The following is a 25,210-nucleotide window of genomic DNA, read 5'->3' as shown; positions in this document are numbered from 1 at the left end:
TTGTAGTTTGTTGTGTCTTGGGATTTATTGTTACTTGTTTGTTGTTGGTTTAGGTGTGTGTGTGTGTGTGTATAATTTTTTCCATGATTTTGTGAGGAGATTTGTTGATGTTGATGAAGTGTTGTTTTATTTTGTTGATTTCATCGTTAATTTTATCAGGTGAGCATAGTTTTGTCACTGTGTTTATTTGATTTCTTAATATGTTGAGTTCTTGTTTTGTTTCATGTGCTGAGTCCCAAGGAATATATAAACCAGTGTGGGTGATTTTTCTGTGGATTTCTGTTTTGAATTGTGTATTAGTACTTGTGATTTTGAGGTTAAGAAAAATATAGGTTTATACCTATACTAATTAATAAACTAACATCCACCTGTAATGCCCCCTAAAATCCCATACTCATTTATACTCTTGTCCCTAAGAGGTGTATGTCAACAGTCACATCCCAACTTTTTCTTTCTTAATGTGAAGATGACCTAGGAAGGTCAAAATGTTGTCGTATCCTTATCAGTAAAAGTGTTAATACCCATACCAGCCATTTTCAGATACATTTTTATTTCAAGCAGGTTTCTCGTCATCAAGAATTCTAGTATATTGTTTAACATATACAGCTATGATTCTTTTGGAACTCTAACTACATTTAAGCTTGTAATACTACAACAAGGGATGAAATGCCAATTTCACAAGTTTCATATCTGCTTATAACCCTCAGTAGTATGTGTTAATATTATAATTTTTAGAGCAGTCACCATCATACAACTGGCTGCAGACAGTGATAAGTGGTAAGGATGTGGGATGTTGTGAGTTTGAGTAATCCTTCTGCTCTCTCTCTTAGTTTGTTATTGTTTTTAGTTTTTTGGTTTGTGAGCAAGCTCTCTAGGTCATATTTGTGCAAAGACAACCAAATCCAGGATACATTTTCTGCTTTCCTACCACATATCTTGTACCCTGCTGTTATATTTCTCCAAATGCTTCAGTTTATTTTGTCTGTGGGAAAAACTTTAAATTTGTTTACATATGTATATAGTTCTTTGTATTAATCTTATTGCAACAAGCTCTTGTATTTCACATAGACTTGTAACCATGGTGTTTGTTATACATATTATAACTCTTTAAAGTACTTGTGTAACTTTACACAAAATTTGGTGAGTTTTAAATAAACAGTACAAGTCTTTTGTAAACCAAAAAAATCAGAATTTTTAATTAAATATATTTATTAAACCTTTGTAATTATATGGTATTAGAGTGTTGACTGCTCTGAGTGTAAAGTGATTTCTGTGTTAAGGTTAAAAATATTTTTCTTTCTCTGAAAACTTTCAACTTTCATTTGTATAACTTCTAAGAGCTGCTAAATCAATATTAATTTTTTTTAAAATAAAACATTATATTTTATCTGTTTTTTTCCATATTATAACTTTATAAGTAACCACAATTAAAAAGTTAGGAATAATTCTTAATTTTCTTTCTAGAATGACTGCAGATTATAACAGCAAACCACTATAGTTTATCCTAAATAGTTTAAAGCTTGTAAAAATACAGACCTAATTATACTTAATATTGTTTTATTGCCTTTTGAACTGTAATCTGTGATGATGAGAAAACCCACTTGTAGAGAAAATTATATATGTAAAAAACAGCTGGTATGGGTAGAGAAAGCACTATGTAGAGGAGCCCAAAGTAAGCCAATACAAAGGAACATCTTTATACTTATACTAATAAATAGAATCCAACATCTAAGCATGTCCTTTACATTCCTACACTCAATTACACAACTGCCTTCAAACATGTAGTCAGCTATCGGTCAGTTACCTCTTTCTTTTATTGTGAACCTGACAATGACTGAAGAAGGTCAAAATGTTATTTGCTCCTCTACCTGGTGCTTTATCAACCCATATCAGCCATTTTTTTACATATATAATTTCCTTTTGAACTGTGTCTAACTAATAATTTTGCCACACAAGGTGTAACTCACTGGGTGATCATTTAACTCATGTTACCCTATCAAATTATGTAACACACAAACTGGTAGCATGCATATATCATGTGAAACATTATCATTTTCTTACCTGATCTAACCTAATGCATTTCTAACTTTTATATCATCTTTACCTTTATAATAATAAATATACAGGAATAACAATAAATATTGTACTTGAGTCTTCTTATTTTTGCTTTCTACTGTCTAGGAAATTTAAGTTTACTTTTTTATACTAATGGTACTATACTAAAAGTGTTTTTATTTAATTGAATACTGTACCTAAGAGTGCAAAATTGTGATGTGTAAAATGCACTCAATGTTCTATAGCTATTATAATTATTATGGTTGCCTAACCCTGTGATAAGAGTAAAAGTTCAGCCACATACATCAGTGCCTTTCCCATGGTCCTCTGCTGGTACAGTGGTAAGTCTACAGATTTACAATGCTAAAATTAGGGGTTTGATTCCCCTCAGTGGACTCGGCAAATAGCCCGATGTGGCTTTGCTATGAGAAAACACACACACATTTCCCATGAGAATAAAGTTTGAGCTTGAAGAGAAATAATTCTGTGTATGGAAAACGATGTAATAAATCATTTGATAGATTAAGACTGTGGCTTTCCATTGGTTATAAATAATATAGTATTAAATGTCAGTGAAAACTATTGGCAACTTGTGAAAGAGAGCACATGATGGGTGAGTGTGGCAAGTATATCTGATTTTCTGGTTTATGGTTCCATAAATAGGATTGAAAACTATAAAAGTATGTTTTAATTAAGTAAATTACTATATCATAATAGTAATTACATTAAATTCTGTACTTCTTGAAGGGATGGTAAATAAATTAAAGAAGATGGAAGACCTAGAGAACAAATGTCACAGTTTTTATGCTGGGGAAAATTGGGAATTTTTTTCAAATATTTCCTTCTAAGATTTAGAACTTAAAACTTTATTTATTGACAAGTTTTTATGTAACATTTATTTGTATAAGTCAGAAATAAAGTAGTTTAATTACATTGTGAATCTAAATCTGTAAAAGGCTGTGACATGCTCACTTTGACCAACCCAATGCAATGGATTAATTTGTTATGGTGTTTCTTTATAATGTTGCAGAATAAGTTTGCTGAAAACTGTTTTGTTAAAGAAAATCTAACATGTCAATAACAGTTACTTGTAAGAACAGTAATGTAATCATTGAATGCTATTATTTATTCATGAATAACTGGTTTTTTTCAGTTATTATATGTGTGTGTGTGTGTATATTTTGTATATGTTTTTGTATGTATTGACAGTCTTAGGTTGCAGTAACCAGTTTGTTGAAAATTGGTTTATTGAATAGAACTATTCGTAATCACTAATAGTTCTATTCAATTTTGTAAGAATGAAAATTGTTTTATTGAATGGTGTCATGTTATTCTTTTCCATATACATTATTTATTCCACGTAAATTATGGCTATTATTAAAACTTTAGATGAACTGTGTAAATTGTAGCAAAATAGAAAGCAATAAGTGAGAAAGGTGCATCAGAGAATTTAGGATTCACTTGTCAGGCTACTGCATATTTATTCAAAATTATGTATCATTGTCACTATAGTATAGTTTATAATGCATGTCGTAAAATTCACTGTACATATGCCACAGCAAAATATATTATTTCACAAAGATTTTTCAAGACCAAGTAAACCTCAACAGTTCTAGAAAAACATTTGTATCTTTGAAAGCAGTTGTTTCTTGAACATTATATTAGCACATTTTATAAATTTGGCCTTTGACAAAAGAAATATAAACTAACTTATGTCTGTGTGATAACTTCATCATTCAGGGTTTAGCATATTATAATGAAATGTTGGAATCTTTTGCAGGGCTGCTGTCAAGAAACATAGTTTTCAGATTGAAGAAACATGGGCTGTAACTACATAATGAGACTCTAATATTGTTTTAATATGACAGAATGTATAGTACTCTTGTCTGTCTTGCATATCTATTTTTTGCAACTGCATGTGTCATTCAAAGACTTAATTGCACTTTAATTGGATGCTAACACAATATTTGTACTTAAATGTGTGTTAAGTTGAGGAATAATACTGTAGCGAATGAATGATTAGGATGAATCATACCTGTGTCATATACATTATTAGGGACAATTCAGTGTGGAAATTATCCTAGTTTTACTGTTGTTTAGCATTGCATTTTAATAGCATGATGCAGTTTCTGTGACCATTATTATAAGAGAATTAATATTGAAAAAACACATCATCATCATCCTGGTCAGAAAACAACCAGAAATGTTGGTTTAGTTTCATCTTCTTCAAATTCTCACACATCTTTTGCTGAAGGCTCTCATTAATAACAAGAGTGTTGCATTTAATAGAAACATGCTCTGCAATACTAGACACATTCTCAGATGTTCCATAAATATATTATTTTAAAGAAACAGACAGCTACATGTTGGTAGAGCTTTACGTATTCCTTCATAAAACTAAAACAGATGAATGAAATTGAAGATGACAGATGATTATTTATTCTATAAGTATCACAACACTCAAAAAATATATATACAGGAGTTGGTCAAAAAAATGGCTCCCCTTTGAAAATGTTGTTAATTTGTTATATTTTTTTAAATAACAGAAAAATATGTTAAACTATATGTGTTTAAAATACACTCAATGAGATCTGTTCAAATATGATCCCAAATCCTAATTTTAACACTAGCTTTCATAAACACCTGAACTTTTCATGATTTTAGTTAGATTTTGCCATAAACAGTTGTGCACCTGCTGTAGTTTCTTAATTCTTATTCAATTAGTCTACAAAATGATCAAAGAAGTTTCTCTACAATTGTGGAGTCATTAAAAGATATCTTGGAAATACAAGAAATCATGTTGTGGAATGACCATGTCAGTCATCTGATATCCAGGTCGATCCAATTGAAAATTTATGGGCTGAGTTAAACTGATTAGTGAAAAATTGCAAGCCAAACCCAGAAGGTAAATGTATTGAAATACTCAAAGAAGGATAGCAGTCAGTCACTCAGGAATATCTTCACAAACTCATTGAAAGTATGCCATGTTGATGTAAAATGGTACTAAAATTCAAGAGAATGCCAACTAAATATTTACTTGTAAAACTGGTTTGTGTTATTTTGATTTTTCATTCTTACATTTGATTATTGGAAACTTTTCACTCTAAGAAGGCATAAAACCTTTTCAAGTTTACTGTCTCTTCAGTGTGTAGTTCTAACTGATAATATCTTAACTTACCAATGTTACCAAAACATTCAGGGTGTTTAGTAGAATTAATAACCCATGCTTAACATATCTAATTGTAGCACAGTGTTACAGCATCAAAAAGATTGACCAGCACCTTTGGCTAAAAAACGTCAGCTTTAATTACTTTTATATCTGAAGGTTTAACAGAAATGTCTATGGTGAATTTTTTCTGTATTTCAGCTAAGAGTTTTACTTTGATAGGCAAAGAGGTTTTTGTGAATGACACTTGGTTTGCATGATGTAACATGTAGTCCAAAATAATTCCAGGCACTTACATTTACAACATTATAACTTGCACCTGAGTCTGTAAGCATTGTCAACAGACCTCTACCAACTACCAGTCCTGTGGTCAAGGTATTGTCATTACTGTTCGACAGAACGTAAACAGCTTCCTCTACTGGTAACTCTGTACCATCACACAAATCATAATAAGTCATTTAATTCACTTTTTTCATAAAAGCAGAATAGTTTTGAAAATTCCTGTTTTGAAATATTCTTAGTTCTGCACATGACTGTAAGATGCCCTTGAAAATTACATTCATTGTAAGTCTTGCATTTAGCCATTGGTCTGTCTTTGGCAACAAGGTCTGTTTTATGTATTGGAGTTAAATGTAGTCTTTGTATTCTGTGTTTATCACAAGAGCTCACATTTTGTGCAGTTTTTGTTATGTTCTATCCATGCTTCTTGCTGGTTTGCTGTTTCTGCTGCTCAGCTGATCTCTAACACCATTTTTTTTTTAATTAGACCTTCTCATCTTAACACTCTTCTAAATAAGTTGTGAGACTTATGCTCATCTACAACTTGATCTCTGATCATGTCAGTGGTGGCACCAGGAAGGCTTAAGCCCCCCTAAAATGAGTCAATCCCCCAGCCCCCCTATTGTTACCTACAACATCAAAGAGACAGAGATCTGTAGAACTAAACGTCTTCATTAAGATGGAAGTATGTGTCATGCATCCCATAGCAACGTACTGAATGCACTGAAACTCATGCGCTGTATTGCCGCTCCCTGTGTAATGCAATTCCATCTTGAGCTTTGACGAAGATTAGACAACCACGTTGATTTCAAGTTACAACAGATCATCAGGGATTTTACTTGATAAACCAAAGGTTTCACAGGTATTTACCCATTAATTTCATTTATCTTTTATTGAAAAATAAAACATAGCATGCATGTACTGTGTATAGGTCAAAACTATGGAGCATTTAGCCGGTGTTGTGTCCTCTGTGAGATCATTTTGCATTGTGTATCAGCCATCCAAAATTGTACTGATGATTGTGGCATACACTTAAAATTCTGACTTGCACTCCAATTAATGTTATACTTATGATTAGATGATAACCTTCCATGTTAACTGACCAAATAATATTTCTAAACAATTCTAGAATGAATTTTGAAACTGTCATTGGGCTAATTAGAAGTGCTTAATTTAATGTAATGTAGTAGCTACATTATTGTAACAGGTGCTTGTCACACTTATGATAATAAGAACAATATCACAATCACAAACATTATGAAAGATAGTTAGCCTGGTAGTGACCTCACTTTTCCTCAGAGTGTATTAACTTCACACGGGATAATTCGTTTCTGCTATGTCTTTATGTTATATTTCTTTTGATTTGTAGCTTTACTCTTAATGGTATATTAAATGTTCAATCTAAGCTAATCTTGATTTTCTTTATTATTATATATTACGTTGGGTGGAATTTAGGTGAGCTTCCTCTTTTACATATATGCATTTAAATCTCCATATTCAGATGATAAAGTTAAGTGTCTAAGATGAGTAACATAATTGTCAATATTTTCACCATCTTGCTGAACAGCTTGTTGAAACATGTGTCTTTCAAATGCTTAAAATAAATGTCATACTTACCAAATAAATACTGCCTAGTAGGTATCTTTTGTGTCTGTGAAAGCTGAGAAAATGTCGTGGCATACAAGTCCAATTACATGGAGAATCAAAGACCTTCTCTGCCCCACATCCATTAGCCTGTTGCAGTCAAATAATAGGTGAACTTCTCTCTCTGTTTAGAAATACTGGTCTGGTTTCATGCAGTCTAAAGGCTCGAGTGAAGTTAAAGTTAATATTCTAGACGTAGGTGTCTGGATAGTCGGATCCATTCGTCAATTCCAAATGTTGTGTTTTCCCATTAAAGACCCTGAGGTACTGCTCTTGGTATTTATGTCCATATAAACTGCCTGTCTCTACAGACAACTGTAACATGTAAGCATGAGTAGTGCTATTAATGCAGTGAGGTGTTTTGTATAATTGGTACAGAATAAAAACGTTATAAGTAAAATATAAAATAATAATGTAGATATTACAGTTATTAACCAGATCAAGTGATGTGTCTACTTCCATTCCTATCTCGTTTGGTTTTGTTTTTTTTCAAATTCAGTAGCCAACACTATATAGCTTTTTTATTTAGCAATAAATTTGTTTCCTGGTATTTGTTTGTTTACTTTTTTTTATAAAATGGCATAAGTGGGTTACTAGGTTATAGTATATTCTAAAGCTTCATACATTTTTGTTTAGAATTATAATAATGTAGATAGTCAAAGATTATGAAGACTTTTTTACTCTATCAAATTGTGATAAAAATATAGATACTGCTAGATCTATGTTGTCACTAAGTCTGTTGAAAAAAGATTATGAATGAAATTAAGAAATCTGTTTTGCCTATTTGTGATTCTGGGATGATCTGGATAACTGAAATGTGATATATACAGTAGAGATAGAGTGACTAAACTGTGTAGCTCTCCATTTGTAGCTTTTCATTATATGTATGCACATTGTATTTTTATTTATACTTCACTCCATATGTAATATAGAGGTTGACATCCTAAAAACACCTATCGTATACTGGACAAAGCATTGAGTATTTTACATGTTACAGTCATCTAATATTCATCTGTTATTGGTTAGTGATTCCTGTTTCACCCTCTACTTTAGCATTTTAACCCTATCAAGAAGGGTAGAGGTCAGAGGGCATGTCATACGTTTACAGACTTACATTCAAACTTTTATTGTTTGAACTAGTACTTTTATGAATGTATGTCAATAAACTTGGTATCAAATTGTAGTTTATAATTGAAGTTTTAGTTGTATACATTAGTTAAATTCTTAATTTGGAAGTATATGTATATAAAATAGCTAAATATAGATTTTTATGTATTACACTGGTACACCATCTTCCTTGGGTTTGGTCATATTACATTTCATGATGCTCACAATACACCGTCTATAGTTTATACACATTGTTAGCTCAAATTTCCAGTACTGGTAAGTTTGGATATAAAATAAGATTTTTCTACCTATTCTATTTGCTAAGATATCATATTTATTGAATCCACCATATTGCCTCCACCCACCACTTCATCATTTGAAAAGACTTGTTTATTCATGTCTGCTTTTCTATTTCTATAACTTTATAACCAATCAGAAGGTCTTTATAATTTCTAAGTCATTTAGAAGAGAAAAGGTCTTACATTATTGGAGAATTTGATGTTATTTTTGGAACAAAAATTAGCTTTTTTAGACCCAAATGCAGCATAGTTAGGAAGCCTGGTAAATTACAGTGAATGTTTGTGGTATTGATATAGTCATTTTAATATTTTTGAATTCAAAGACGCATGAATAAAGTCTACAAAATTTTCTCTACATCCACACATGAATTTATACATGGCATATGACTAGGTTTAGCCAGTACAACTCATGTGCAAAAAACGAATGCAGTTTTTATAATATCTTTATAATAGATTAGTAATATTAGCAGTAGTTTTGGTATGCTGATTTTTTAGCTGCCCAGTTCTACATAGAAATATATAGTGTAATTAGAGATTTTGTTTGGATACCAGATATCTGGCAATGTTTGAGGTTAGATGTCCTGCCAGTAGATAGCAAGTTTATTTTATTGGTTTTTTATAGCCTAGGCTTTTATTATCTTTGGTGCTTATCAGGTTGTTAGACTTTTACCCAGGCTTATACCAGCAGTAACTGTACAATAAAACTTGACACTAACAAATTATATCAGAGAAGTATTGGTTGTTAATGTGATATATGTGTTGTACCTTATATAATCCGATTCACATTACAGGCCCAATATGCTCTATAAAATTCAGTGTCTCAAATGCACCTAAAATTCTTAATTTTTTTTAATCCTCCATTTGATTAATTTAGTGCAAAGCCACACAATAGGCTGTCTGTGCTCTGTCAACTGTTGGAAATCAAACCCCAGATTTAAGCATAAGTCTGTAAACATACCACTGACCCAATGTTAGACTTTAAATTCTCTGAAAAAATCCCCAAAATTATAAAATTCCTCTATTTTCACCCCTAATTTTTATAGCAGAAAATTTGAAAATTGTTAGGAAAATATATCAAATATTATATTTATATTGTTATCTTTCACAATAACTGCATTTAATATTGTTAAATAATTTATATACATTTGTTTACATTTTAACTTGTACTCTTTATTATTATTATTTTTAATGTCACCAATTTTGTTGGTGGGAAAATTGTAAACAGTTGAATGAGGAAGATGTTAAATAAAAATGAAACAAAATCTAATATTTGTTGCCTCAGTCTACATCAGTTGAAATTAACAACTTCATATTGAGAAATCATTAAACTAAAAAGGAAGACTATCTAATTGTCAAATATCTGTTGAAAAGGTAAGTAACAAAAACATTTTGTGAATACCAGATACTGTAGCAGTCATACCTGTCAAACCCCTGTGTGTGTTGTCACAGTGTTTAGGATATGTATCATTAACTTAGAAAAATTGTTTCTGAACAAAGTTGTTATCACTAAAAAATAGAAATAATTTGTTTATCTTATTTTTAGTAGTGACGATGAATGGAATACGATGTTTATCTTCTCAAGCATACTTGGTCTTGAACTATATAATGACATCACTTTGGTAAGTTAAAGTTTCTGGTTATTTCAAAACTTTCAGCATTTTCTAGACATCTCTTTTTTACAGTGTTAGGCATATTTTATAATTGCCTCCAAATTATAGTTTTTGTACATAGTACAAAATGTCAGAGATGGATGTATATAGTCTAGCCTCATCTTACATCTAGGTGCTCTTTAATCTATTGTTGATAAGAAATGTAGTATGTGTTTAAATTTGTCAGTGAAATTAATGATGGTACAAAGTATAAAACATCTGTGTGAATTCAAAACATAATTATTCTTACTCCACTTGACATTTGTAACCTTTTAATCTTTTTAAGTGTAATCAATTTAGCATGGATGCCTGCTTTTAACAAACAGTATCATCAATATTTTTCTAGAATATTTTATGATGCATGGCTGGTTCAATAATTAACTCCAGAAGTTTCGTAGAATTAAATACAGTAAAAATTAACTGCAAATGATACAAAACTAAATAGGACAAAATAAAACTGAAAAGTATGTCAACTAAATGTAACATATATTAAAGGAAATAAAATGCACATACACATGAGACCCTGGGATTCTTCTGTGGAGTCACTGGTTTACACGTTCAGACCTCATATAAATCTAAACATCTTATAAAGTTCAAAGGAACGTAAATTCATAACTAATAAAAGTCTTTTCTACAGCCATAAAAATATACCCTTCCAAAATTAAAATAAGTTCCACTGACTGTATATAATATGGTATATTTGTGCTTTCCCATGGATTATGTGGCTAGAGTATTCTTCTTAGATAACACTAGTGGGTTCTTTAGTCACTTCAGCCAACTAAAGATTTAAAAATATTTTGTTAATACTGAACAGGTTATGTGAGTAACAAATTCATTAGGAGAGATTTGCCATTGTTCATATACGAGGTCTGTTAAAAAAATATGCAGACTGTTTGAATTGTGAGGCTCCAGTTGGTTCCAGGGGAATCCGCTTGGTGTCGCTAGGTTCACACAGATCAGCTGATTATGACGCCATTTCCCGATTGCAAATATCTTCATTTGTGTATTAGCTACGCAGTTTTAAGTGAAGTGCGATTTTTTCGTTTAGCGGATTTCAGAATGAATGACCTGAAGGAGCAACAACTTACTGTGAAATTTTGTGTTAAACTTGGAAAATATGCGAATGAAACTTTTGCTATGCTTAACATGGCTTACGGTAATGTTGCTATGAAGCATACGGCATGTTTCAAGTGGCATGAACGTTTTAAGGATGGTTGACAGTCCATTGAAGATGATGAGCGTCCTGGATGTCCTTCCACGTCAACTGACGACCCACACGTTGACAAAATCAAAACCCTGGTGCGGGCAAATCAACGTCTGACTGTCGGGGAGCTTGCTGAAGAGTGTGGGATATTAGTTGGATCTTGTTACAAGATTTTGACCAAAAAATTGAAAATGCACCTCGTTGCTGCGAAATTTGTGCCACGCCTGATGACGGACGAACAAAAAGCCTATCGCGTCCAGGTTTGTCAGGAACTGCTTGATCGTTCAGAAGAAGATGAAAACTTCTTGTCAAGGATCATAACAGGTGATGAATCATGGGTTTATGGTTATGACATTGAAACGAAGGTCCAATTGTCCCAGTGGATGGGTGAAACATCCCCCAGACCCAAAAAAGCTCGCCAAGTTCGATCCAAGGTCAAGGTGATGCTGACAGTTTTCTTCGATGCTAAGGGTGTTGTTCACCACGAGTACCTCCCCGAAGGCTCCACAGTGAACCAGACTTACTACGTTGAAGTTCTGAAACGTCTGAGGGATGCCATCCATCGCAAATGGCCAGAAATGTGGAGGAGTGGCGACTGGTTTTTCCATCACGACAACGCTCCAGCCCATTCAGCCCTCAGAACTCGTGAGTTTTTGACCAAACACTCGATCACTGTTCTTCCCCACCCCCCTACTCACCTGACCTTGCTCCTTGTGATTTTTTCTTGTTCCCCAAACTCAAAAGACCCTTGAAAGGAAGAAGATTTGAGACAATTCCCGAGATTAAGGCAAATGCGATGAAGGAGCTGGAAGACATTACAAAAGAAGCGTACCAGGACTGTTTCAACAAGTGGAAACATCGTTGGGATAAGTGTGTGCGTTGGGGAGGTGAGTACTTTGAAGGGGTCCCAGACCTGTAAATTCTAAATAAAGTACATTTTGTTTTATGACGTCAGTCTGCGTATTTTTTGAACAGACCTCATGGTGTTTAATTCTCTCACTTTTCTCTAGGTCAGACATGTTTGTTACAGATCTTCCTCTGTTTAGAGAAGAGAGTACAGTTGACTCTCATTTCTTGGTACATATCCATTAACTGTCTTTGTATTATTACCATATATTGTGCTTGTATGTAAAAGATTTTGGTTATTTTGAAATTTTGTATCCAGACTTCCTTTTGCTTCAGTTGATCCAGGTCAGAATTCAGATTATCTTTGTGTTACATTTTCTGATTAGAGCAATGACTGTTCTTACTAGTCAAAAAATTAGTGTACCTGAGAATACCACTTTCATACAGCCAAACTGTTGAGTGATTTAAATCCAAACAGTATAGCTTCAAAAAGGAAAACTTTAATGATCTTGACAGAAACAGGCAAACATGCACAGTAGAGTATTTAACCCTATCAAAATAATGTATGAACATTATTAGTAGGTTGTCTGACACTCTTGAAATTTCCAATAGTGAAACTAGTGAATGAAATTGTTTGAAATTTCACAATAACTTTCTTTAAAGGATTTAGTTTCAGAAAAATAAAATATTTAGTTTTGAATTTTTTAACTATTTTTGAAAAAATGTGTTATCATTGTAGATATTTGCACTCAGACTTTGAATAGTTCACCTGTGAGATGGTTTGAGTATAAAAATATTATTTATTGCTGTGAAGTTTTCACATTTCATATACATAATCTCTAGAACCTTCTAAATGAACATTAAAAATTTTCTTAAAGTAAGTCTTTGTATTTTAATTTTCCATTTTCTCTACTATGTCATTGTCTCTAACTTTTATTATCAACATACAGTGCAAAGAAATGGAAATATGTACTTACCTTTATAGAATAGTCTTCAAATAACTCCTTTGGGTCATTTGTGTAACTTCATATCTTTACTTTTATGCTAATAGTTTAATTTTCTTTTCCTGTTTTTAAGACCTGGCATGGTCAGATGGTCAGTTCACAACTTGTGGATCATGGGATTCAAATCCATCAGTCCATTCCTGGCATAAGTGTAGTTATCTTTTAGCAGTAATTATTTACTGTACAAAGTACCTACATATCAGAAGTAGGAATGGATTTACATACTTACCAGAAAACAAAGAAGAGAGATAATTCAATTTATCATATACACCAGATATTACTAACAATAGAAATAAATTATAATGTAATCCTAACTCTAAATATGTTATTCAGTTTGCAAATCAATTAAGAAGCTTTAATCTAAGAAACAGCAACATGAAACTTATTGACCCAGGTTATTTTTTAAAAGCAAGTTATCATTCCCATGCTGACAATGTAAACTTTATCTAGCTGGTTTAAATGTCAAGGTGGATTGGCATGTATCACAGCTACATTTTGATATTGTTTAGCATTTCATAAGTAGTGTGTTGCTACTGGAAATATTTCACTTTGGGGAAAGACATATAAAAGCACTTTCTGAGCAAAATATTAATACACTTATCTTATAAAGATGTATCCAGAGCTGAGATTTTAAATTTCCAACAGGGGGATATCTCATTAGGTATTAAAAAACAAAGGAATGTGGATCAACTTTGGACTTAAGCCATGTAAAAGACCTGTAACAACTACCAAAGCCATGATAATTGAAATGTGGCAGCCTGTTATAGGTGAGAATTTATAGAGATCATTGGTGACAGAAGTCACCTACATACCATAAATAAAGGTATACAATTTAATCAAGAAGGATCTCTGTATGGAAAAGCAACACAAGTCATGTTTACACAAGTTGGTTCCATGACATATCTGTTCATTCATCACATACCTCAAGCAACTGGAAAATAAAACAGGTAATTATGCCTTTTATAAATTGTTTAGGCAAGAGTATTCATGAAGAAACTTTATAGAATGGACAGCAACTGCCTGTTGTGGAGACACAAGTGTAGAGGACATTTTGAAAGACTTGAAGATGAAAGGTGGAAGACTTTCAAAATGTCATCTTCTGCACTTGTGTCTCCACAACAGGCAGTTGCTATCCATTCTACAAAGTTTCATCAGGTAATTATGCCATTCAACAAGAAGTCATACTAGTAGGTTTTGGCTTATTTGAGAAGCTTGATGGATAATAGCACTGTTCAAACAGATACTTAGAAATTTTCTGTTCCTACTTTAAACAAAATTTGGAAAATAAGTAGGGAGTTATGGTGCATTTTGGATATGCCAGTCTTACAGTAGGGCTTTTTGTAGTGTAAATTGTGTTGTTGAGCTATTTTCAAGATGCACAGTTGTAAGACAGAGCCTTACAAATACACTTTTCTTTTTATTTGCCAAGTACGTCATACATTTCCACTTGTAGAATGAAGTAGTTATTCATAGTGTATTAGTAGTATATGAATACTACTTACCTCACTCTATTGTAGTATGTATTTTTTACAAAATCCTCAATTTTTTTTATACTTTACAGTTTTGAAACACTAACTCTAATTGAGATCATACTAATAAATACAGCCTGAGGTGTTACTTTCATACCTTTGCTGATCAAGGAGCATATCTGCTCTTTTATGGAATAGTTGTATTGTATCCTGCTTGTCTTGTTTATAAGAGACACATTTGCAACTCTCATGTGGAACTAAGACATTACCTCATTACAATATCATTTTTTTTTATATAGGTTAAGTTATGTTTATTTCTGTTTCTTTCCTAATTGTGTGATATGTTTTTACTTCATACTTAAATACAGTTTATCATGCTTTGTTTTTCTTGTATCATTAAAACACAATAGTCCATGCTAATAATCAGTAAATATTTATTTTTCTTCTGAAAATAAAACATTGTGTGTTATTAAAAACTCAAGACCATGAGTTGCCTCTTTCAATCCACTAGCAACAAAATATTGCATCTTTATTTCTACATACAAAACACATGGATCTCTTATATTTTGCAGAGATCAGGTATCTGTTAGCAGATACATCTGTGAATCATTTCTTATCAAATGTACACAAATAGCTGATTGTAGACCGGGCAGTCTTTCTGTGATGAATAATTAGTAAAAGTTCTGTGAGGTAATATTTCAAATTTTTAAATAGTATATTTAATTTTTTTTCTCTTGGCCTAATATCCTTATCATACTTGTAGTAATCCATTTTATGCATCAAGATAATGTAGTAACAGTGGAAAAAGTTAAAAAATGATGTAAAAAACAAAATTTTACACACCTGGTAAGGATACAGTATGTCACTGTAGTATATTTCAGTACATGCATTTCTTTCTGTCAGTTACGGCCTACTAATTGGATGTTTAATGAATATCACATCACTGAGTGTGGATTGTCATTGAATTCAAAAGAAAGAAGGCGTACACAGAATGTATAGGAAAACAACATTAATTTAACAAAAACATTGTCAGAGACAATTAGAATACACAGTCTTTCTGTGATGAATAGTTACTAGTGATGCAATATTTCAACTTCTTTAAAGAGAAAGTGGTTATTGTGAGAACTCTGAGATGATAAGAAGTTATGCTACACCCAGGGCAAATCACACGTCACAAAATTTAATTAGAATACTTTATTGTAAATGCATATTAATCCTGTCATTAAAATATAGCTCAAATTTTTATAGTGTGTTAGTTTTAACTTACTAATTTAAAAAAGAAACATTAAAAAAATTATCAATCTTCATATTTCTGTACCACATGATGTGTCAGAGCTCTGACATTTCACTTTCAAAATTTTATAACATCAAATATAGGTATAGGCATATGAGGGATTGTTGGATGGAAGGCTGCACAATTTTTACTCAACTGAAGTTATATGTAAAAAAAACTACTAATACCAGTTTTTTCTGAATCACAATATTTTCTACTTCTAATTTTGTTTAAATGAAAACTGAAAATTTTCTTAATGGTTGTGTGTATTGTCTTCCCCTTCCACTCACCCTGACTTGTACATTTACATTGTAGTTTCAAGTTAGAAACACAAGCTGTTCAAATTTACAAACAACAATCTTAAATTTGAACCACCTACCTTCTTCATTTGCTGAGATATCTACTTACCCTTCACTCTGACTTTTGACATTGATTACTAATCAGTTTTAGATGTGTAACCATTAGAAAAAAAGATAGTCTATGCTAGAAAAAGCTAGTTACCAGCTGTATGATTTCTAGCAACTGTCTTATTCACTTTGCACAAGTCTTTTAGCTATGTGATCAGTGTATTGCTACTATGAATAGCTAACAAAATATTTTAGCCTATTTATAGCTGAACTAGAAAGTCAGATAAATTATAGTAGCTTAGAATGTTATATTTTGGTATACAGTATATATTTTGGTTTGTAACAGATTTACTATTTGAATACTAAAAGAATTATTTTTTAGGCACCCTAATTTGTGAGGCTTCTGAGGCTTAATAACAATGTCTACTTGAATAGATACTGTTTGAAGCATCAGTGAACACTACAAATCCTCTTGTTTAAATTTTTTTTTTTACTTACTGTTATATATTTTAACCATAAATAGGTAAAAAGCAACAATTATAAATTCAGCTTATCTTACCAAAGCTGCTGTATCACCATTATAAAAATTGGGCTTAAATTCCATTAGCAACTGAAAGCAGAAAAAAGAAAAGAGATCAAATATAAGAAATTATTTTTCCATAACAATTTTTTATTGTTATAAAAGTATTAGGCTAGATTAGTTTATATTAGGTAAGATAGTGAAAAATAATGAAAGTTCTTCACAAGATATGTTTGTACAATTCATATGTTATGTTATTCGGTACACTAATGTGAGCTATGTATTTGCTGAGTAATTTACAGTTTACTAATTAAATAGAATCAGATACAGACTGTTATGAATCTTAAGCTACTCAGGATAAACAATTGTAGTTGTCTGTTACTACGTGCAGCCATTCTAGAAAGAAAGGAAGGGTAATTTAGATTTATTTATTAATTTTTGTGGTGCTTTCAAAGTCAAGCAAATCAATGAAGTCTATATAGAATTTTGGTGTAGAAAATAAGAAATGAAATATAACATTTTACTGAAAAAGACACTTGATATTTATTTCAGAGGTGTTAAAGTTTATTTATGCAATAATATTTGAAAATTTTGAGATGAAGAAAAGTAGTTTTAATTTTAACATGAAAATCACTTTGCACTAGGAGTAGTCAACCTTCTGACTCCACATATTCATGGACAAATCTTTACTTAAAATACTTTATTCTGAAATAGAATATGATTAATGGGCAATTATAGAACCAAGTCCTGGGCACAACTAGAATAAAGAAAAGTTAGATTAATTACATGAGCAACTTTGTAAGTTCAAATGTAACTCACTGAAAATACAGAAATTTCTAAAGCTTTACACATTTACTAAAGGGGTAGCTAGTGCACAGCACCATGGACTTTGTATATTTCAAACATAATTCACTGAAAATATGGAAGTTTCTAAAGCTTTATATAGTAACTAAGGGATTAACTAAAGCTTAGTAACACTGGCTTTCTACGTTTGAGCAGAACTCACTGTAAATAAAGAAATTTCTAAAACTTTACATCTTAACTAAGGGGTTAGAAAATGCATGATACTGTCCTGTACCATATCATCAAGTTATGAATGATTATAATAGAATCTGAATGATCATGACTCATTTTTAATTATTATTTGTTTCACTTTAATATAACTCTGAGTAGAATTTTATCATTATATTTATGAGCATAAGGTTTTATTGAACTCATACTGGTTACTGTTGATACAATACAATAATAGAAGAAAAGTGATTTAGGTTAATTATTTCTAATATGAAATTATGTTATTGTCTAGTTTTTTCATTATAAATAATATTGCAAAGAATATTTTAAGTTAAACTAAACAAAATATTATATATAAAATTTCTTTTTTTCAGGAATCTGATGCAGATAAAGAGGAAGCTGTAAACTTGCTTCATAAATGGTTTATTGAGGTAGAAGGATCTTCATTACCTGGCAGAACTGTAGCCTGTAGATATGCTGTTGTTCATGTATTGCTAAAAATAGCATCATTACTAAAGGATGAACGACATATTCTAGGTTTGTGACTAAATAAAGAGAGTAGTGATAAGTATGACTTTTGTGACAATAACTTACCTCTTCACACAGCAATATTATTCCCCTTGTACATCTGTGTATGAGACTTACATGCTACTAGCCTTGAGCTAACTCCCACCCATATTCATGTATTTAAATGAACTACACTGGTGCATGATGGTTTCATTATGTGACAGAAGTCCTCTGTTATCAGAAGGGCAAAGCAATCTCCATGCACAGTAACTGCTCCAAAGCACTTGCACTACTGATAATGTCATTGTTTTCCATGGTATTGCATTGAACACATGTTTTCAAATTTCTTATCTAAATTTAGGTTGATGAGATTTGTATTTGTTAACAAGACTTTGGTTTTAATTTTATGCTGGCTTTTGTTGCAAAAGCATTGATTATTTTGAATTTTCAAATTATAATGACTTTACTTTAGTTCTATGTGAATGACAATGCTACACAAATAGATCTTATTTCTACTATGCCTTTAGAGGATTTTCAACTGTTGGGAACATTGCAGCCTTTGTTTAACATGTTGTGGATTATCATTGACTTACTGGGCCTCCTGCTATGATCCCATCAGTCAACATTCTTTCTTCATAGTCATAAATGGCCTATTGGACTATGAATTTAAACTGATTTGCTGTGAGAAGTACCTTACCATTCAAGGAATAACTTTTACTTTCCAATCTCTTTCTGTATATTATTCTCAGGTACTTTTCTTTCTGTTGTGTCCACTAATCTTTCCTCTTTTTCTCTATGAAATTAATTCTTGAAATTGTTTTATCTTTCTTTCTGACCATTATTAGGGTTTATGTTGTTTCAGTCGTGATACTTTTTTACTGACTTGCAGGAATTACTCCTTTCCATTCTTGCTTCCCTGTCTTTTGTGTGTACTTGGCATACTTGGAGATCAGGCCCCTTGCCTTCTATTTTTGGTTTTCTATTTGTGCAGCTTCCTTTTTTTCACCATCCTCTGCCTTTTGTGCTGCAGTGGAGTTTTCTGAAAATGTTTGTTCCCTTCATTTTATGCCCAGCATAGCCAGATACTTAGGGTGCTCAACTTCCAATCTGAGGGTCATGGGTTTGAATCCCTGTCCAATCAAACAAGCTCTCCCTTTCAGCCATGGAGCATTATAATGTGATGGTCAGTCACATTATTCATTAATAAAATAGTAGTCCAGAAGTTTGCAGTGAGTGATGAGACTAGCTGCATTAACTTGAGTCTTCCACTGCTAAATTAAGAACAGCTAGTACATATAGCTGTCACGTAGCTTTGTGCTGAATTCAAAACAAACAAAAAACTTTTTTTTTCTGGCAACTTAGCCAGTTCCAATTCTGCTCTAGTCCTTCTTATTTAGTTTCCCTGCTGTTGAGTTAATACTGTACATCTTTATTGTTTTGGTGTACATGATCTTCACTGGGCTCCTTTTCTTTGCTCAGAAGTCTTCATGGTGTTCACTTCTCACTTGAGACCCAGTCTACACCTTCACAACTTCATTTATTTTTATTTTTCTAGATTTTTCTTCTTTTTTGACCTTGTCCTTTCACTCCTTTTCTTCATCTAGATCAGTCTACCCTTACCCTTCCGTTACAGATTTAAAACAGCCTTCTTCTTTTTCTCATTTTAATACAACATGTCATGTCAAGTCATGAAGTATCCATCTTTTTCTTTCACCAACTATTGGTATCAGTTTCTACTGACAGATGTTTTTCATGTTCTCTCCCATGGTCTTTCTCAAAACTTTTCTTTGCTCCTTTTCCCATTTACTTTTCTCCTTCCATTTATTACATATTTTTTTCTTTTTTACCATGGTGAATGTATCAGACATCTTCCTACATATTTCTTTTACTCCATCTTCCAGATGTTTTCCATGTTCTGTCCATCAGAGTTGCACCTTCCAATTCCTTGCTGTTCCCTTCAGCACAGCAGCAATACCTTTTGTATTTGCATTGTGAGGGCTTTCACTTGCAATCTTTATGGCCTGGATCTGTTATTCCTTTTCTTGGATGGTTAGCTTCTGTTGGTCCATTCACAGGTAATATCCTCTTTTCACACCTTTTTGTTTTTCCAGGAGGCTACTTTAGTTGACTTGCCAAAATATCCAAGTGCTTTTTTGTGCTCATTAACTTTTGGTACATCTGGACATTTTCTTTATCTCTTGTCTTAGCTAAGCTCAGCCTTCTCTTTGTTTGCAAGATATGGAGTAACTGATCACCTGAATATGCACTTCTCAATCTCGTCCTGTAAGAGAAGTTCTTTTGTTTGTTGTGACTCTTGCTTCATTGAAACTCTCATTCCTTTGGGGCATGCACACGTGCTTTTTCCATTGGATTTTGCAAATCCACTTAATTCTTTCTTAGGTTCTGTTGTCTTTAACTGTGAAAATCCCTCCTCTCCTGTACTCAAGGAATTATCATGGTGGCTCGGCCATGCCAATAATACTTCTAGCATTCCATTACCAACCTCCAGTTTCTAGCTCTAGCTCGTTACTGATGTTCCCCTCTTAAGTTGAGGGCATTTCTTGAATGATGGCATGATTTCTGACACTTGGATGCAGAATGAACATTTACTCCACATCATTGTGCTCACACTTCTTGCTGTTCATCAGGCATGTTCAAATTTTCTTCTGGTGAATCAGGTGGTTATGATCTTCATTTCTTGTATTGGTCTTCAAGGGAACATTCATTCCAGGACCCTTAGCTTTTGCATATTGGACATGCTCTTTTGTGCTCATTTATATTAGTTTCATTTTGTTGCATGTCACATGCTAGGAATGATGAATCTAATGGCAGACTGCTTTTCTTAGTTGGACCTTGCTCTACCCACAGAGTGGTCTTTCCATTCTGAGGTCATTGTTGGGTTTGTTTCCAGTTACATGCACCCCTCACAAATGCCTTTGCTACTCCTCTTAACTCCAAGCTTCTTCTCTTCTGGTTCTCTATTCTTTATCCCTTACCACTGACTTGAAGTTCTCAGACAAGACAAGTTTAACCCTTTTTTATATATGGCTATCCTCCTTTTCAACTTCTCTCTCAGGTCTGTGATTTGTATTACCTATTATTAACTTGGATGAACCCCCAATTTATTATGTTATGTATTATAATTTGAAATACCTTAATCTGAGTTAAATTGTAACTTGGATTTAGAAGTTAAGTAAATATTGAGATGTATCAAAATTATATTTGCCAACAAGATTGATACATGTAGTTTTCTTTTTAATAGAAATATATTTTAGTGTACAAATGAAAATACAATTTATAATAATAGTTATTACAAGTAATAATTTATGTATTTGTAAGTTCTACAAACTTTCAAACAATATTGAGTCTTTTATCTAGTCTGGAACTGGATATTTTATCTGTGGTTCACTATGAACAAATCAATTCTGAATTGATATAGGTACAATTCACTTAACTAGAAGCTAGTTATCTCCTTGCTGATCACATGTGAGTTTTAACCATTGATGTTATATTATGTATTTCTAAAAATGCTAACATCCAATATTAATCTCCTGAAGTTAAACATTTGTCTATAAATCTTCTTGATCAAATATCTGTAGTTACCCAATTAATGAGCATTAATCACAGTTATAGCCTCCAATGTTTATAGTATACCAACTGTAACAAATCAACAATATATACTGTCTCTTCACTTTGCATTGACTACCTTTTGTAAACTTGAGAGGAGAGGTTGCAAAAATTTCAGTGAAGATAACAAGATTGGCAATCACTTGTATATATATACAGACATTGTTAATTCTTACACTTGAGAATCTTTTACAAATTTAGTGAATAAGCAGGAATTTTGCAATACACTTTTAACACAATATGTTTCAAGCATTTCTAAATATATATTTAAATGAAATGTCAATATTAAAATAAATATATAATAGTAAATCCATCACACATAATATACATCCCTCATTGAGTCCTACTGTAGAACTCTTTGGCCAATTTAGTCTTAGTTTCTTCTACTTTTTTGCTTAGCATCCTGAACCCCTCCCTTTTTATGTACCCAATTTCCTTTTACTCTTGTTTCAACCTCACACCTCTTTTTTTTATCAAGGGATGTTGTCCCTTCATCCTCTCATGTGAGATTTGTCCAGTCCATTATCCTTTGGTTAAAATTTTGCAGTCATTTAACCATCTTTCTTTCATATTCTTGTTGCACTTCCACTTTGTCTTTTGACAAAAGTGGTTTGTCTTTCACCATGTGTCCATCCACCACTCCTCCTGTGAATGAACTTTTCTGCCATATTTAAGTGGCTGTTTGACTGTGGTTTGTCACTCTTCACTATGATTAGTTACTGGCTGCTATTGTCTGCTATATTTTATCTCTCTTGAAACCATACACTGTTTTCTTCCCTTGTCTTCTTAAATAATATACTTCTTTCTTCTACACTGACCTTTTCATCTGACTAGGTCTTCAATGTACTTTTGTATGCCCTCCTTGTTTAAACCATTGCTTCTTAATTTTTGTACCACCTTTCTGTCACAATTTATTTCCTTTTTCTTCTCACCTGTGTCCACCATCCTTCAGATATATATGCTTCTCACACTCTTTTCCACTGCACTTATACTTCTCTACCTAAAATGTTTTTTTCTTCCTGACCTTTGCTGGTTAGGAGGGCAACTGTACTTTTTTTACTCACTTCTGTGATTGTTCAGATTCCAATAAACTCCTGAGTCCTGTTTGGGCTTTTCATTGCTACTTATCACAGACACCTTTTTTCAGGTTCCCACCATCTATGTTTAATTTTTGTGCCAGTCCACGATCATTTCAGTGTGGGGTTCTGGCATTTCTGAGGTAAGTTATTGTCTTGGAAGTTAGCATTTTCCTACTCAAAAAATGTATTTCCAATAGATACTTCCACACATATTTCTACCTCCCTTCTTCGCTTCTAGAGCACTTTTTCTTTTGCCTTGTGTACTAATGAAGTTATCACAAGTGCAAGTACATAGGGGGAGTTACTCCACATGGAAGTTGTATCACCCTCTTGTTGGTAAAGAGCTATTGTCACATGATGATGTCATCATAGGCCAGTGCATTTAATGTTAAACACATGAATTTACATGATAGTTATCTCAAGGCTAGCAGCATACAAATCTTATAGGCAAACATATGAGGGAAATAATATTTCTATTTAAAGAGATGAGTGTCTATTGTAAATAATTTTTCAGATTAGAAAAAATGTAACTTTCATGTTAACAAAAAAGAAGCTGTTTTTTTAGGTAAATTTCTCAAAAATAAATTACTCTAAATATGAACCAGTATTTACAACAATAATTTCAAATGTTTAAATCTGTCTGAATTTCTGAAATACATCATAAGAATTTATGACATCCACATGGAATCTGTTTTATAATATAGAAAATATTCAGTATAAAAATAATATTAGATAATATAAATTATCAGTGATTGCATGAAGCTTTAAAAATAATTTTAACCATCTACTAATACTACTATAAATAAAATATTTAATTTTATGCAACTTAGGGCTGAGCACAACCCAGTGGTTAACATGTAAGGATGTGGATCTGAGAATCCACAGTCTGTGTCCTGTTACTACAAAAAGAAAATAGTGCTGCACACTTTGAGGTAGTGGTTGTTTTATTTGAATGGTAGTCAAGTCCCATTTTCAGTTTAACATGAGCAGCAAAAGAGTTGATGATGGGTGGTTGTGAACTGCTCTCTCTGTATTTTCTCACTTCAGTATTAGAAATGGTTTTCAGATAGTTTTTATAAAGTTTTGTTTGAAATTCCACAAACAGATTATGCAAAATATTTTTGCAATTTTTGTTTTACTTATACATATTATTTACATACATTTCATCTGCATAATATTATAAATCATCAGCAAAATATGAAGCCTTAAAATTTGTAAGTATTTAGTATGTTGAATACATTAAAAATTAAGCTTAGAAAAACTTGTTTTTATTATTTTCCATGTCATATTTAATACATTTATTGCTCTTTAAAAGTTTTATTATAGAAAGTTATTTGTTGTTTCTGCAATACTAACAAATTTAAATGAGATTTTTATTGAGAGTTTTAGTAAATGTGAATTTTTCCATATAAGGTCCCAGAGTGATTCCACTATGGGTTGCCATGGTCAACCTTCTACAGGATGATGAACCTGTGATCAAGTACATGTGTGGAACTGTGATCTCAGTCATAGAAAATAATTCAGGAGGTAAAATTATTTGTTTATTTCTACTTCAATAGATCAACTGAGCTTCCATAAATTTATTTACTTTACCTATACTTTCAGATTTGTTTATTACTGTAAGAAGGGGTATTTGTAAGAATGTTAGCTAACTTGTTGAATATTGATTTTGTAAGAAACATGTAAAACTTCCTAAATATTATATCCTTCCATATTTTTATGAGTTATGTTAAAATATTATTTTGTAATAATACTTTAGTGCAATGTATTGTTTCTATAGATATCTTAGTATTTATAAAAAAGTGTAGTATTTTTCATATTCCTGAAGATATTTAAGAAAAGTTCTAACTGTAATCTTGCATATTTTTAAATACACATTTAGGATCACAACATTTAGTAGATATCTAACATTAAATTTTATTATTACCAAACATACTTTTAACCAAGATGACTGTTGTTATTATATCAGTGTCAGATGCACAGGGATTAAAGGATTATGTAATTTGAGATATCTATATTGAAGGGAGTTGAGCGATGTCATGAAGGTTGCTGGTCTTCCAAGAAATGTGTAGAATATTTTTTCATGTACTGCTGTATGATACGTTTCCAGTACAATGTGGCTGG

At 32.1% G+C, this 25,210-nt stretch overlaps 1 protein-coding gene across 7 annotated transcripts in view; it reads left to right on the top strand.

Moving 5' to 3' along the window:
* Positions 1-25,210, top strand: part of LOC143222992 (tRNA (32-2'-O)-methyltransferase regulator THADA-like) — a 200,513-nt gene that overhangs the window by 163,769 nt on the left and 11,534 nt on the right. For 4 of the 7 annotated variants that reach the window (XM_076450318.1, XM_076450319.1, XM_076450317.1 and 1 more), the window contains 3 exons: positions 10,094-10,169; positions 18,248-18,410; positions 24,500-24,613. In XM_076450318.1, coding sequence (XP_076306433.1) covers positions 10,094-10,169; positions 18,248-18,410; positions 24,500-24,613 — 353 coding nt within the window. Of the gene's footprint in view, positions 1-7,276; positions 7,409-10,093; positions 10,170-13,898; positions 14,201-18,247; positions 18,411-24,499; positions 24,614-25,210 lie in introns of those variants that run through there. The other 3 variants (XR_013012602.1, XM_076450322.1, XR_013012601.1) reach the window with 2 other exon arrangements.

Source organism: Tachypleus tridentatus, chromosome 8, assembly GCF_004210375.1.
Source record: "Tachypleus tridentatus isolate NWPU-2018 chromosome 8, ASM421037v1, whole genome shotgun sequence".
Lineage (NCBI taxonomy): Eukaryota > Metazoa > Arthropoda > Merostomata > Xiphosura > Limulidae > Tachypleus > Tachypleus tridentatus.
The sequence above is the reverse complement of the archived record's forward strand: the minus strand, read 5'-3'. Positions and strand labels throughout refer to the sequence as shown.